Source organism: Hyaena hyaena, unplaced genomic scaffold (genome assembly GCF_003009895.1).
Source record: "Hyaena hyaena isolate Hyena2069 unplaced genomic scaffold, ASM300989v1 scaffold_4, whole genome shotgun sequence".
NCBI lineage: Eukaryota > Metazoa > Chordata > Mammalia > Carnivora > Hyaenidae > Hyaena > Hyaena hyaena.
In genome coordinates this window covers 8817438-8832759 of record NW_024080636.1, presented here as the reverse complement: position 1 = coordinate 8832759, position 15322 = coordinate 8817438, and the positions used below count along the sequence as shown (strand labels likewise).

The 15322-nt window shown below is 45.0% G+C and overlaps 1 protein-coding gene across 3 annotated transcripts in view; it reads right to left on the bottom strand.

The window, feature by feature from the left end:
• The window catches only part of MOV10L1 (Mov10 like RISC complex RNA helicase 1), a 71405-nt gene extending 56473 nt beyond the window's left edge, over positions 1–14932 (bottom strand). For all 3 annotated transcript variants that reach the window (XM_039235751.1, XM_039235756.1, XM_039235763.1), the window contains exons 1-3: positions 14821–14932; positions 13377–13561; positions 5111–5273 (exon numbers count right to left, since the gene is read on the bottom strand). In XM_039235751.1, the coding sequence (XP_039091682.1) occupies positions 5111–5273; positions 13377–13561; positions 14821–14920 (448 nt within the window). In that variant the 5' untranslated portion in view covers positions 14921–14932. The remainder of the gene's footprint in view (positions 1–5110; positions 5274–13376; positions 13562–14820) is intronic.
• Positions 14933–15322: the final 390 nt, after the last annotated feature.

Here is a 15322-nt window from a genome sequence, read left to right as displayed (position 1 = left end):
GCCACCCAGGCGCCCCTAAAGCCCTTTACTTTTAATTGGATAATGGATCTTCTGCGATAGAATGAATAAAATTGATGAGACCTATGAATTTACAACATCCAAATTTGGTGTAACATTCAAAAAAATAGGGATGACTTATTTAATAAGATTTAGTTTATGATAATATTTGAATACCTTTGTACTTGTAAGGGCAAAAAAAACCCAAACAAACAAACAAAAAAAACAACCCACAAAAAAATAGTACCTGTAAAAACATCTGGCCTGAGATATTTACACATTTCAACAGAAAAAACCCTGTACTTGGGAATGCAAACTGGCACAGCCACTCTGGAAAACAGTATGGAGATTCCTCAAAAAATTAAAAATAGACCTACCCTACGACTCAGAATGTGCACTACTAGATAATTACCCAAGGGATACAGATGTGCTATTTCAAAGGGGCACATGCACACCAATGTTTATAGCAGAGCTACCAACTACAGCCACCGTACGTAAAGAGCTCAAATGTCTATCAACAGGCGAATGGATAGAGATGTGGTGCACACACAATGGAGTATTACTCGGCGATCGAAAAGAATGAAATCTTGCCATTTGCAACCACACGGATGGAACTGGAGGGTATTTATGCTAAGTGAAATTAGTCAGAAAAAGACAAATATATAACTTCAGTCATATATGGAATTTAAGATACAGAATAGATGAACGTAAGGGAAGGAGAGCAAAAACAATATAAAAAGAGAGAGGGGGACAAAACATAAAAGACTCTTAAATATGGAAACCAAACAGAGGGTTGCTGGAGGGGTACTGGGAGGGGGGATGGGCTAAATGGGTTAGGGGCATTAGGAATCTACTCCTGAAATCATATGTTGCACTTAATTTATAGATATAAATTAAGAAAAAAATGAATTATTAAAAAAAAGAAAAAAACCCTGGACTTCTATCTTACATTTAGCAGGATTTGTTCTGAGCTTACTAATATTTCCTCAATTAAAAATGCCTACCGGGGGGCGCCTAGGTGGCTTAGTCGGTTAAGCATCCGACTTTCGCTTAGGTCATGATCTCGCGGCTCGTGGGTTCGAGCCCCGCGTCAGGCTCTGTGCTGACTGCCAGCTCAGAGCCTGGAGCCTATTTCAGAGTCTGTATCTCCCTCTCTCTCTGACCCTCCCCTGCTCATGCTGTCTCTCTCTCTCTCTCCTAGAAATAAATAAAAATATTTATAAAAATAAATAAAAATAAAAATAAATAAATAAATAAAAATGCCTACTGGGAGAGCTAATCAGAGCTAATTCAGTTTCACATTCATCAACCATAAAGTACTGTTTTGAAGAAGATTCCAGACCACTGTATGAAAGAATGAGATTAGGATACTGAAAAATACATAACATTCTTTAGAATACCAGTCACATGGGGCGCCTGGGTGGCTTAGTCGGTTAAGCATCCGACTTTCGCTTAGGTCATGATCTCACGGTTTGTGGGTTCGAGCCCCGCATCGGGCTCTGTGCTGACTGCCAGCTCAGAGCCTGGAGCCTGTTTCAGTCTGTGACTCCCTCTCTCTGACCCTCCCCTGCTCACGCTGTCTCTCTCTCTCCTAGAAATAATAAATTAAAAAAAAAAATTAAAAAAAAAAAGAATACCAGTGACATCGTATTAGAAATACTGAGAAACTAAGATATTATGTACCAAGACTATAATGATTAATGAATATTAAATTATTTTAATAGACCCAAATATTTTTTTCTAAAAAAAATTTCAGTTTTGCAATTTCCAAATCATGCTACTTTAAAGGTCCACCATTATAATAAAATCAATCTGTTAATCGTAATTATTTAAAAAATAATTTAATTTTAATTAATTTTAACATCCCTTTCCAGGGCTCACCTGTGTACCAATCTTGACCCTAACTTATCTGGTCACCCTGGCTATAGCTCTGGCCACTGGAGAGGAACATGGCCACCGTCACAATGTGAGGCAGGGGTGTAATCCTACTAATTTCGCTCCACTCTCTTCTGCCAACTGGTGGGTGCTGGCTGATCCCAACCTGAAGCTAGAGGGCCAGGCTGGGCAGTCCATACTGGGCAGGACTGGGGGCAGAGTGGTGCGGATGCAGAAAGCCATCCAAGACTGTGCAATTCCAAAGGATAGAGAACTCTGGCCAAGGGAGAGGGTGTCAGAGGGCTGTGTGTCGACCCAGGAAGGAGGGGCCAGCTGTTGGGTGAGGTTTTCAGACAGAAAATCTGAGGACTTCATGGAGGCTGGCAGAGGAAGGGCAGCCCCAGGGAGGCCCACGGTCACTACAGAGCACCCTGGTGCAGGGCACAGCACCCTGTGCGACGTGCGGCATCAGGTTCTCGGGCCTAGGGAAAGGTCTCAGAAGGGATCCACAGGACTCGATCTTTGTCTCAGAAGTGGGTCCGTAAACCAGTTTAACGTGAAAATAAAGAAATAACCTGACTTACGATGCAGGCTGAGAGCTTGGACCACACTGGTTATACGGATATGCAGGTGCCATTAGGCTGTCCCATGCTTATGCGGAAATAAAGAGGAAAGACACAGGTCCACCGCACAGACGTTAGCCCCACTCTTAGCCCAGCAGTGATCCGCACCAAGGGCCATTCTGTCCCCCAGGGGCCACGTGGCAGCCATGTATGCAGACGTTCTGGGTTGTCATAGCCCGGAGTTGGGATGGCAGTTACTACCATCTAGTGGGCAGAGGTCAGGGATGCTGCTAAACACATGCCATAAGTCATAGGGCGGTCACAACCAAGGGACCAGCCTCAAATGTCACAGGACAGAGCATGAGAAAGCCTGCTTTAGGCTGAATGCTTAGCTCCCTTTCTGCCTTGGCCAAAGGGGTTAAGGATTCAATGGCTACAGCTTGAGCCCTGCTACTGATGCTAAGAATTCCCATGAGAAGGGAATAGGGCACCTGGCTGGCTCAATGGGCAGAGCATGTGACTCTTGATCTTGGGTTTGTGAGTTTGAGTCCCATGCAGAGGGCAGAGTTTATGTTAAAAAAAAAAAAGTAAACAAAATAGAGTTCCCGTAAGTGTTATTTGTGGGCCTACATGTGAAATGTATCCACAAACCTGGGCGGACGGCCACACTACCTCTGTGGTCAGAGAGTGTGGGAAGCAGTGATCCTGAGACCCCACCTCCCACCTTCACTGTCCCATATTCACAGTCACTCACACCTCTCCCCAGTGACACCCCTTCCTGAAACGGTCAGATCTTGCTCACCTCCTATGCTCAAAATACTGTACACAACTGAACCGACTTGCTCAGGTTACCTTGGAAGGTTTGGGGCACAACCCGTGCTTCACCCGGACCCTGCCCACAGAGGCCGCAGTCTGCTCTGCACGCAGGGAGGCCGGGCCTCCCCGTGCCCCGGGGGAAATCCCAGGCTGGTCCCCCTCCCACCGGAGCAGATCCTACAAGCGGTACCGGGCCGGGAGATGGCCTTCTGCGACCTGCTGAGTGACGGTCAGGAAAGAGATGGCACATCCTGACTGTCCCGTGGGCGTACAAAACCTCTAGCCCAGTCCCTCCTCCTCTTACCTTCTGGTAAGAACTCGCGTGGCAGCCTGCCTCCTGCTCTTGTGAACAGAGCCGCGCATGTCCACGGGGGCGCTGCCAACCGCCGTGCCCGTACTGCACCAACCCAGAGGTAAGGAGCCGTGAGCCAGCACGTGGCCCGCAGCCTTGCTGTCTGGCCTTTTCCAGAAGAGGTCTGCGACCTCTGCTTTGGACTCCCGTGACCTTTCTTCACATCATGTTTTCCCTCAAGACTGTTCTTCTTGCTAAGTATGGTGGGTCATCAGCTATTTGCACTCCCTGAGCGTGACTCTCTCGGCTCAAGAAGACCGGAGACTGGGTGAGGAAATCCCTGCACCTAGGCCTCTGGGGCCAGTCCTCATGGTGAACTACTTGTGCACCTTCCAGCAATATCTGCAGCATGAACCATGTCCCAGCCTGGGAGTGACTTTCTGTTGGCACAGTTGCAGGGACCTAGGGATTTCCTTTGGAGCTGAGCAACTGTAGGATCAGTTTTCCCAGAATTGTGAGTTTCTCTGACAGAACAGAGATTTTAGAATCCCAGCCACCTAACAATTTTATTCTGGAAACTCCCAGGGTTAGCAATAAAGGTCAGAGTCCTGGCTTTTACACCCAAGAAAAGCAGACCAGCAAGCTGCCCAGTGGGGTGGCCTCATCGCCCTCCTGCACGGGGCTCCCTGGCAGCCACGGTGGGAGAGAATTCCGGCTCCTCCCCATGTCTCCACGCGCGGCTGGCAGGGCACGCGGCTGGAGGTCAGCTCAAGCAGCAGCCCCTTACTCCCCGGGGCAGCTTTGCCAATTCCAATTCCAAGGCGTGTACAGGTCTGCATCTCCTTGGGAGACAGCAGGTACACAATAAATGGTGTTGAGTCAAACTCAAAAATGGCAATAACAAATGATTCATTTAGATATAAAAATAAAGCTTGAGATCAACTAAAAAAAATGATATATGCCTGTGGAAAAATACAACGTTATCTCCAAGCCCTATGTGAAAACATCTGAACTATGGGGCGCCTGGGTGGCTCAGTCGGTTAAGCGTCCGACTTCGGCTCAGGTCATGATCTCATGGTTCGTGGGTTCAAGCCCTGTGTCGGGCTCTGTGCTGACAGCTCAGAGCCTGGAGCCTGTTTCAGATTCTGTGTCTCCCTCTCTCTCTGACCCTCCTCTGCTCACGCTGTCTCTGTCTCTCAGAAATAAATAAAACATTTAAAAAAATTAAAAAAAATCTGAAGTGCTGTAAAAACAGCAGTCCCCTTAGACGTCTGTAACACTGCTGACTTACACTAGGAACAATGCTAATGTGAAAGGAACAATTACTCAGAAGTTAGTGACTCCATTCAACAAATGACACAAAACAAATCACAACAGTCTACACCATCTACACCACTTGAAGCCAATGCCTGGTGAACCCATTCTAATCCAAAACTCTCTCAACAAACAAGGCATGCTCAAATTTGACCCTTTCAATGTGTATAGCCATCGCAAATCTAAGTCATAAAATTAACCCCCCCCCCATAAAACCTAACCTTAAATTTAAGTAGAAACCCATCTGGCATACCTTCACAAACACTCTCCAGAGAGAAGTATGTGGTCTGACTGATGTAGCCAGCGCCTTCCATCAGCGATGTCACACAGCCAATCAGCACTCGGGGGCTGGAGTCTGACAGCCCTCTGCCATGGTTTTTGCTGTCATCTTCCCATTTATCGGAGACAGCTTCCACCTGTAAGACAAACGAACCATTATTCAAACCATAAGGAGACTACAAGAGAAGCAAACTAGAGGCCAGCATTTCCTATGACTATAGATATTAAAAACGCTCAACCAAATACCAGCAAATCAGACATGGCAGTGTTTTAAAAGGGTTACACACCACAATCAAGGTGGGTTTATTCAGAATGCAAACATGGTTCAACGAATCAATCAACACAATATACCTCACGTTAGATAGAACAAAGGAAAAAACATGAAAACGTCAGTTGTGTAGAGAAGGCATTTGATAAAACATCCTTTCACGAGAGAACACTCAAACCAGGAACATAAGGAGACTTCCTCAACATGATAAAGCTCATGTATGAAAAACCCACAACTAACATCACACCCAGTGATGGCAAGACTAAAAGCTTTATCCCTAGGATAAGGAACTAGGCAAGGATTTTACTACCTCAGTTTAAAAAAAGTGTTGAAGTCATAGCCAGAACAACTGGGCAAGAAAACTAAAAGGCATCCTAACTAGACAGGAAAAAGTAAAAACATTTGTTTACATATAGCATGATCTTATATGTAGAAACTACTAAACATTTCACAAAAGGTCTGTTACAGCTAATAACCAAATTCAGCAAACTTGTAAGCACAGAAAATCAACATACAAAAATCAGTTGTATCTGTATGCACTTGTAATGAACATTCCATAAAAGGAAATTAAGAAAATTCCATGGGGCACCTGGGTGGCTCAGTGAGTTAAGTGTCCAACTTTGGCTCAAGTCATGATCTCATGGTTCATGAGCTGGAGCCCCATATCGGCCTCTGTGTTGACAGCTCGGAGCATGGAGCCTGCTTCGGCTTCTATGTCTCCCTGTTTCTCTGCCCTTCCCCCGCTTGTGCTCGTTCTCAGGTGCTCTCACTCTCTCTCAAAAATAAATATTTTAAAAATTAAAAAAAAGATGAGTGTACAAAGTGTAGTCTATACATACAATGGAGTATTATCCAGCCATTAAAAGGAATGAAATTCTGATACGTTACATGGATAAACCTCGAAAATATTATGCAAAGTCTGATGATGCAAACACAAAAGGACAACAATCACATGACTCCACTTACAGGAGATACCTAGAAGGGTTAAATGCATAGAGATAGAAAAGAGAATAGTGAATTATCGTTTTAGGGATGATGAAAAAGGGAAAATAGTGGTCATGGGTGAACAATAACGTGAACATACTTAATGTCACTGGATTGTGCACCTAAACACAGTTAAGATGGTAAATTTTATATTTATTTTACCACAATAAAACCTACATAAAAATATGCAAAGAAATTCCACATCTTTCATGAAATCATTAAATACTACCTAATGTTGCTAAATCGAACAAAGGTGTAAGCGTATTGTTCAAGTGAGTCAGGAATCTACCGATGAGCTAAGAACAGAAACCAAGAGGAACACTGGGCCTGAGGAAATAAAGCATGGCAGGAGTGTATGCAATTTTTTTGGGAGCACTGTAGGCCAGAGCAATCTACTAGAACTTTCTGTGATGACAGAGAGGTTTTCATGGTTGTGCTGCCCAATGTGGTAGCCACCAGCTGCATTTAGCACTTGAAATATGTGGCTAGTGAAGCTGAGGAATTAATTTTAAATTTTATTTACTCTCAATAAATCAAAATTTCAATTTAAATAGCCACACGATTGGTGCTATCATATTGAATAGTGTAATTCTAGAATTTGATATTTAAATGTACTACTTTTAAGATTTAAGATAATATTAAGCACTAAGATACCATTTACTAACCATAATTATAATCAACTACATCTTAACCATTTAAAAAATATATATATTTAAAGCATATTTATTATTGAATTTGAAAGGGGAGGGCAGAGAGAGAATCCCAAGGTGGCTCCACACCATCAGTGCAGAGCCTGATGCCGGGCTTGAACTCATGAACCATGAGATCATGACCTGAGCCAAAACCAAGAGTTGGACACTTAACTGACTGAGCTACCTATGCACCCCTCAACCTTTTTAAAAAGGAGTTGAGCTCAGTAAGTCCTCCAGCTACCAAATTAGGTAACAAAAAGTTCTGGGTGCTCAGGTAGCTCACTCGGTTGGGCATCTGACTGGTTCAGGTCATCATCTCCCAGTTGGTGGGTTCAAGCCCCACATCGGGCTCTGTGCTGACAGGTCAGAGCCCAGAGCCTGGAGCCTGCTTCAGATTCTGTGTCTTCCCACCTTCTCTGCTCTTCCTCCACTCATGTTCTGTCTTTCTCTCAAAAATAAACATTAAAAAAATCAATAGCTTTCCTACATAAAAACATTAATTTAAAACTACAAAGCAAAATTATATTGATAATGAAATGAAACAATAACATTTTCAGACATAAACAAGAAATTTGCAGAACCTAAATAAAGAAAGCTACTGAGCAGTAAAAAGAACATACAGAGGGGCGCCTGGGTGGCTTAGTCGGTTAAGCATCCGACTTTCGCTTAGGTCATGATCTCGCGGTTCGTGGGTTCGAGCCCCGTGTCAGGCTCTGTGCTGACTGCCAGCTCAGAGCCTGGAGCCTGTTTCAGTCTGTGACTCCCTCTCTCTCTGACCCTCCCCTGCTCACGCTGTCTCTCTCTTTCTCCTAGAAATAAATACAACATTAAAAAAATTAAAAAAAAAAAGAACATACAGAAAGGCTTAAATAATTGGGACAAATTGTAGTTGCATAAACCTATATATGATATCACTTAGCCTAAATGGATGCACAATGTCAGTGCTATCCAAAGTGAATCTGAGCCGAGTAGGAGAAACAGAATGACTCTAATGTTAATCCAGAATAATCAGAGAGTGGGAGATTTCCAGAGAGTAGGAGGGAAACCAGCCTACCGACCAGGGATGAGACAGTGTCACAGAGGCCCACGGACAGGCATCAGGACTAAGAGGGTCCTGTGCACACGGGGCTCTCATGTATGATAAAGAAACGTTCCTAATCAGAAGGAAAAAGAAGTGGGATGACTGCTCAGCTACTGGTAAAGAAATATATGGTTCCCTCCTTCAGTCTTACGGCAAATAAATTCCAGGCAGATTAAATATTTAAATGTCAATAAACAATTTTCAGAGAAAACCAGAGTGCATATTTATAAGCGGAATAAGCCTAAGGATCCTTACAGAAACAAAAGCCACAGAGAAAAGATAGACATATTTAAGTACATAAAATGAAACTTCATGAAACAAAATCAAAAGAGAACCTTGGGGGAAGTATCTGCAACACTTTCATATAATAATTTTCTTTAAAAAGTTCTATTTTCCCAATAAGACAAGGATTTCTACTCTTACCACTTTTATTTGACAGAGTGCTGGAAGTCCTAAGCCACAGCAATTAGACAACATAAAGAAATAAAAGCATCCAAACTGGTAAGAACACCTAAAACTCACAATTCACAGATGACATGACACTATACATAGGAAACCCTAAAGATCCCACCAAACAGTTACTAAATTAGATACACGAACTTAGTAAAGTTGCAGGATACAAGTCAGTATACAGAATTGTTGTATTCCTATATACATAATAACGAAGCAGCAGAAACTGAAATTAAGAAAACAATCTCATTTACAACTGTACCAAAACCAATAAAATATCTAAGAATAAACTTAGAGAGAGAGAGAGAGAGAGAGAGATGAAAGATCTGTACCCTGAAAACTATAAAACACTGATCAAAGAAACCCAAGATGACAAAGAAATGGAAAGACATTCCATGCTCATGGGATAGAAGAAAAAATACTGTCAAAAACGTCTATACCACCCAAAGCAATCCACACATTTAATGCAATCTCTATCAAAATACCAACAACATTTTTTGTAGTACTAGAACAAACAATCCTAAAATTTATTTGGAACCACAAAAAACCCTGAATAGCCAAAGCAATCTTGAAAAAGAGAAACAAAACTGGAGATCTCACAATCCCAGATTTCAACTGATATTACAAAGTGAGAGTAATCAAAACAGTATGGTATTGGCATAAACACAGACACGTATATAGATAAATGGAAAAGAATAAAAAAGTCAGAAATAAACCCACAATTACATGATCAGTTAATCTTTGAAAAGGGATGAATAAATATACAATGGCAAAAAGACAGTCTAGTCTCTTCAGGAAATAGTGCTGGGAAAATCAAACAGCTATATGCAGAAGAATGAAATGGGACCTCTCTCTGATACCATACACAAAAATAAACTCAAAATGGATCAAAGACCTAAATGTGAGACCTGAAACCATAAAAATCCTTGAAGACAGCAGAGGCAAGAAATTTCTCAGACACTGGCCATTGCAACACTTTTCTAGACATGTCTCTTGAGGGAAGGGAATTAAAAGCAAAAATAAACTGTTGAGACTACATCAAAATAAAAAGCTTCTTCACAGCTAAGGAAACAATCAGCAAAACAAAAAGGCAACAGATGGAATGAGAAGACATTTGCAAATGACATATCAGATAAAGGGGTAGTATCCAAAATACATAAAGAACTTACACAACACGCAAAAAATGAATAACCCAATTAAAAATGAGCTGATGACACGAAAAGACATTTCCCCAGAGAAGACATGTAGATGGCCAACAGACACTTGAAAAGATGCTCAACATCACTCATCATCAGGGAAATACAAATAGAAACTAAGGAGATAACCATCTCACACCTATCAGAATGGCTAAAATCAACAACATAAGAAACAAAAGGTGTTGGCAAGGCTGTTGAGAAACGAGAACCTTCTTGCACTGTTGGTGGGAATGGTGTGGCCACTGTAGAAAAGTGTGAAGGTTCCTCAAGAAATTAAAAATAGAAATTACCCCAGAATCCAGTAATCGCACTACTGGGTATTTACCCCCAAAATACAAATATGCTAATTGAAAGGGATACATGTACCCCCCTATCTTTATAGCAGCATTAGGTACACTAGCCAAATTATGGAAAGAGCCCAAGTGTCCACTGGCTGATGAACGTATAAAGTGTACTAAATATATATAGTGAAATATTACTCAGCTATAAAAAAAAATGCAATCTTGCCATTTGCAACAACATGGGTAGAGATACAGTATAATGGTAAATGAAAAAAGTCACTTAGGGAAAAACAAATACAATATGATTTCACTCATACGCGGAATTTAAGAAACAACACAAATGAGCAAACGGGAAAAAGAAGAGACAAGCCAATATATAAGATCCGAAACTACATAGGAAAAACTGATGGTTACCAGATGGGTTGCGGGGGGTGAAATAGGTGATGGGAATTAAAGTTTAAAAAATTAAATAAAAGTAGAAATGACACTTGACAAAGAAATTTTGAACCCTAGTTCTCTGCTAAAGGAATAGCAAGCCATGGGGAGCGGGAGAGATGAAGAATGCACAGGCTGACAAGGTGAGATCATGCCTGAAAAAGAAGTGATGCAGAAAATTCTGCCCAGAGAAAAAGTTCTTGATTATTTTATTTTATTTTATTTTATTTAATTTTTTTTTAAGGTTTTATTTATTTCTAGGAGAGAGAGAGACAGCATGAGCAGGGGAGGGTCAGAGAGAGAGGGAGACACAGCTACCGAAACAGGCTCCAGGCTCTGAGCTGGCAGTCAGCACAGAGCCCGACGCGGGGCTCGAACCCACGAACCGCGAGATCATGACCTAAGCGAAAGTCGGACGCTCAACCGACTAAGCCACCCAGGCGCCCCAATTCTTGATTATTTTAAAAGCTTATGGCTTTGTGGTAATGGTTGCAAAACTGTGAATATATTAAAACACTGAATTGTATACTTTAAACGGGTGAACGGTATGATGTTAATTATATCTCAATAAAACTCTTACCGAAAAGAAAAACAGGCTCTCATATCCTTACATAGAAACCTTAAAGAAGTTGAATCCAACAAAATGGGATAAAGAACATAAAAATAACTCTTAGAAAAAATGTGAAAAATTAATCTCTTTTAAGGCTTAAATTCAGATAAAAATTATGAGGTCACTTTTCACTTATTAGATTGGCAAAGATTTCATAGACTGATAACATCCACATCCTTGACAACTCTGAGTAACAGGCAGTCTCATTCTGCTCCTGTGAGTATAAATTAATTTGTATGTTACTGGACAATAATCTGATAACCACTGACATGCTGGGTGTGCATGTCCTTTGACTAACAATTCCACTTCTAAGCATTATAGCACAAAAATACCAGTTTTAAATGAAAAAAAATTAATAACACTCTACTAATTATATTTGCTAATTGGATAACAAAGGGTCTGCTGTTTCCACCATCTTGGAGCCTGTGGAGGCCTGCTGGGAAGAGGATTCTGAAAATGACAAGCACGTCTGGAAGGCTGTGGTCTGAAGCCATTTTTGCTGGCGGTAAGCGGAGTCTCTGGAACCTGAAAGAGCACGTAACGCTTCTTAAAACTGAAGGTGTTTGTGCTCCAGATAAAATGGATTTCTATCTAGGCAAGAGACGTGCTAATGTGTACAAAGCAGAGAACAATACAGTGACTCCTGGTGGCAAATCAAACAAACCAGCTCAGAGTAACCTGGGGAAAAGTAACTCGTCCTCACAGAAACAGTGGCATGGCTCTTGCCAAATTCTGCTGAAGACACTGGGCACAAAATCCATGTGATGCTGTACTCCTGGAGGATTTAAAATAACTAGAAAGTAAATAAATAAAGCTGTAAATTTGTTCTTCTGTATTTTTTTAAAAAAGAGGTTCAATCGTTTTTTTAAATAATATTTTATTTTTAAAGTAATCTTTACTCCCAATGTGGGGTGATTTCAAACTCAGAACTCTGAGATCAAGAGTTGCACTTCTCACTGACTGTGCCAGCCAAGCACCCCATTATTATCATCTTGAAAAAAAATTTTTTTTTTTTAAATTTTTTTTTTTTTTTAATGTTTTATTTATTTCTAGGAGAGAGAGAGAGACAGCGCGAGCAGGGGAGGGTCAGAGAGAGAGGGAGTCACAGATTGAAACAGGCTCCAGGCTCTGAGCCGGCAGTCAGCACAGAGCCCGACGCGGGGCTCGAACCCACGAACCGCGAGATTATGACCTAAGCGAAAGTCGGACGCTTAACCGACTAAGCCACCCAGGCGCCCCTCATCTTGAAAAAATTTTTAAAAGATTATAAGAAATAGGGGCGCCTGGGTGGCTTAGTCGGTTGAGCGTCCGACTTTCGCTTAGGTCATGATCTCGCGGTTCGTGGGTTCGAGCCCCGCGTCGGGCTCTGTGCTGACTGCCTGCTCAGAGCCTGGAGCCTGTTTCAATCTGTGACTCCCTCTCTCTCTGACCCTCCCCTGCTCGCGCTGTCTGTCTGTCTCTCTCTCTCTCCTAGAAATAAATAAAACATTCAAAAAATTAAAAAATAATAATAAAAAAAAAGAAATAGGAATGTTGTGGCCCCTGGGTAGCTTAGTCAGTTGGGTGTCCAACTTGGTAACTGGCTCAGGTCATGATCTCACAGTTCATGGCATTGAGCCCTGAATCTGGCTCTGCACTGATGGTGGAGAGCAGGACTGGGATTCATTCTCTCTCCTTCTGCCCCTCCCTCACTTGTGCGCATGCTCTCTCTCTCAAAATAAATAAATGTTAAAAAAAGAAATAGAAATGTTACGTGTTCTTTGCCCTCGCATAAAATTATCAATGAGCTTTATTTTTTAAATTACAACTTTCTACGTTGTCTGAATAATATACAATAGACCCCATTGATTTTTTAAGACGAAACCATTATAAAAACAAAAGCACCCTCAAGATGGTACAGACCACTCCCTAACTTGCCCATGTCGTCTCTAAGAGGTTAACTAAACAGAAGGATGGAGGGGCGCCAGGGTGGCTCAGTCAGTTAAGCATCCAACTTCGGCTCAGGTCATGATCTCACTGTTCGGGAGTTCGAGTCCTGCGTCAGACTCTGTGCTGACAGCTCAGAGCCTAGAGCCTACTTTGGATTCTGTGTGTGTCTCTCTCTCTCTGCTCCTCCCCCCTTGTACTCTGTCTCTCTCTCAAAAATAAACATTAAAAACATTTTAAATTAAGAACAAGAAAAGAAGGGTGGAAACATGAAGCCCCACAGTGAAGAGAGGCTTCGCATACAACTCAGGCCTTACCCTAATTGCTTTCAGTCCATTTGACACTTTATCTTCTTGGACAACCGCAGTAACTTCCTGTCCAACATTCAGAAGCACTTTGCGGGTCACAGCCTCACTGGAGAAGTAGATCAAATCATCAATCATGCCATAATCGCCACAGTACCTTGTCACGACACCCTGGACGGTCTTGAGCTTGGTGTCACCTGAGATGCATAACAAAGAGATTACATGGACCATGAGTAAAACAAGCCTACCCTACAATTAAACCCCACCAGAGAAGGGCGGAGTACAGGCGCAGCCAGGGAGTCTGGAACCCTCCCAGGGTGGGGTATCTTCAGAAAGTAAGGCTTTTGAGGTAGACGGCCTGGGTTCCTCTGAGGGGCACAAGCAGCCGACTTGGTGGGGAGGGCTCGGACTCCAGAGCCGCACCGCATGGGTTTGAATCCCAGCTCTCCCGCTCTCACTCGTGTATCTCTGGGTTAGGTCCTTACCCATTAACCACTCTGGGCCTCTTCCCACCTGTAGGGCGGAGGCAGCTGGTCGGAGCCCCGGGGGGCCGGCCCGGGGGCCGAGGCTCGTGTACTGTGCTGCTCGCTCTGGCTAGGGCTCCCGCCACCCTCCCGCCTCCCCAGTCCCCCGGCCACAGCAGCTTCTGTGTCCCCTCCCCGAACAAGGAGCCAGAGGCGGCTCCGGGCTTGGGCTGAGGCCCGGCCCAGCGGCAGCGCCGCTCGCCACGGGGCGCGGGGCTGAACCCCGGCCGGCGGAGGGGCTGGCGCCAGGTTACAGAGGGCCGAGCGGGCGCTGCTCGCGGCGCGCTGCCCTGACTCCCAACGCGGCGGCGGCCTCGGGCTCCTCTCGGGAGGACGTCGTGTCTTCGGAGACCAGAGAAAGCGACTGGACGATCACCACCCCTGACCCCGTCGGCTCAAGGTCACCGTGTGCCAGAGTCCCGACACAGTCCCGACTGGACCAAGGCCTCGAAGGCCGCCTCGAGAGAGGAAAGCAGGACGACACAGGGCTGTTGAAGGACAACCTGGGGCAGCTGTGACTGCGCTTTCCAGACCTTTCCAAACACGCACCTGCAGGTGGCAGTGAGGACCGAAAAGAGGAAGCCCGCCCCGCCCGCCGCGCTTAGGACTTCAACGCAGAGACCAGAACGATTAAAGGCGGCGCCAACCCGCAGGAAGACCAAGGCCCCAAGTCACAGCGCGCACGAGGCCTCGCTCCACTGCGCTCACGCCTTCGCTCTGGCAGCAGAGACCGAACGAAAGGCGGCGGCCCCCTCGGGGTGCGCTCACGCGGCACAGCGGCGCGCGGCCGGAAACCGCGTCAGCGACCCCGCGAGCGTGACCTCCCGCCGCCCCCCACGCCCGCCCAGGCCTGCGCTCGCTCTGGCTTGGGCTCTGGCGGCTCGAGCAACACCCCGGGGCGCCCAGGACCCGGGCCCTCCCACGCGAGGCACCTTCCGTGAGCTCGGGCCCCAGCTGCCGGGCCTCCTCCTCCTCGGGGCCATCCGCCCTCCTCCAGAAGAAGGCCACCAGCTTGGCCGCGAGGCGCAGCATGGCCCTGCCGCCTCCAGAAGTGTCCGCTCCTTGGGCCAATGAGCTTGCCGCGCCTGCGCCCCCTTCTCCCCCCCAACTTCTTGGTTTCGGCCAATGGGCTCGCAGCGCCCACGCCTGCGCAGGTGCCTGCCGTCTGGGCCAATGGGGTTGCCGCGCGAGCCACGACCGTTAGTAGCCAGTGGTTGGCGACCTTTTGCACGCGGCTCAGCGAGGCTAGATGCCGGGTGGGCGAGACGCCGCCCGGTATCGCGTGGTGGGCGGGGCCTCTTGCGCGTGCGCGTGGGCGGACCGGGTGTCGCTCCCCCTCGCTTCGTTGCGGGCCTCCGGCCGCCCTGAGGATGTTGTTTCTGCCCTTCTGGAGTTCTTCCGTGCCGCCGGTGGAGTTTTCTCGAATGCTGGTGG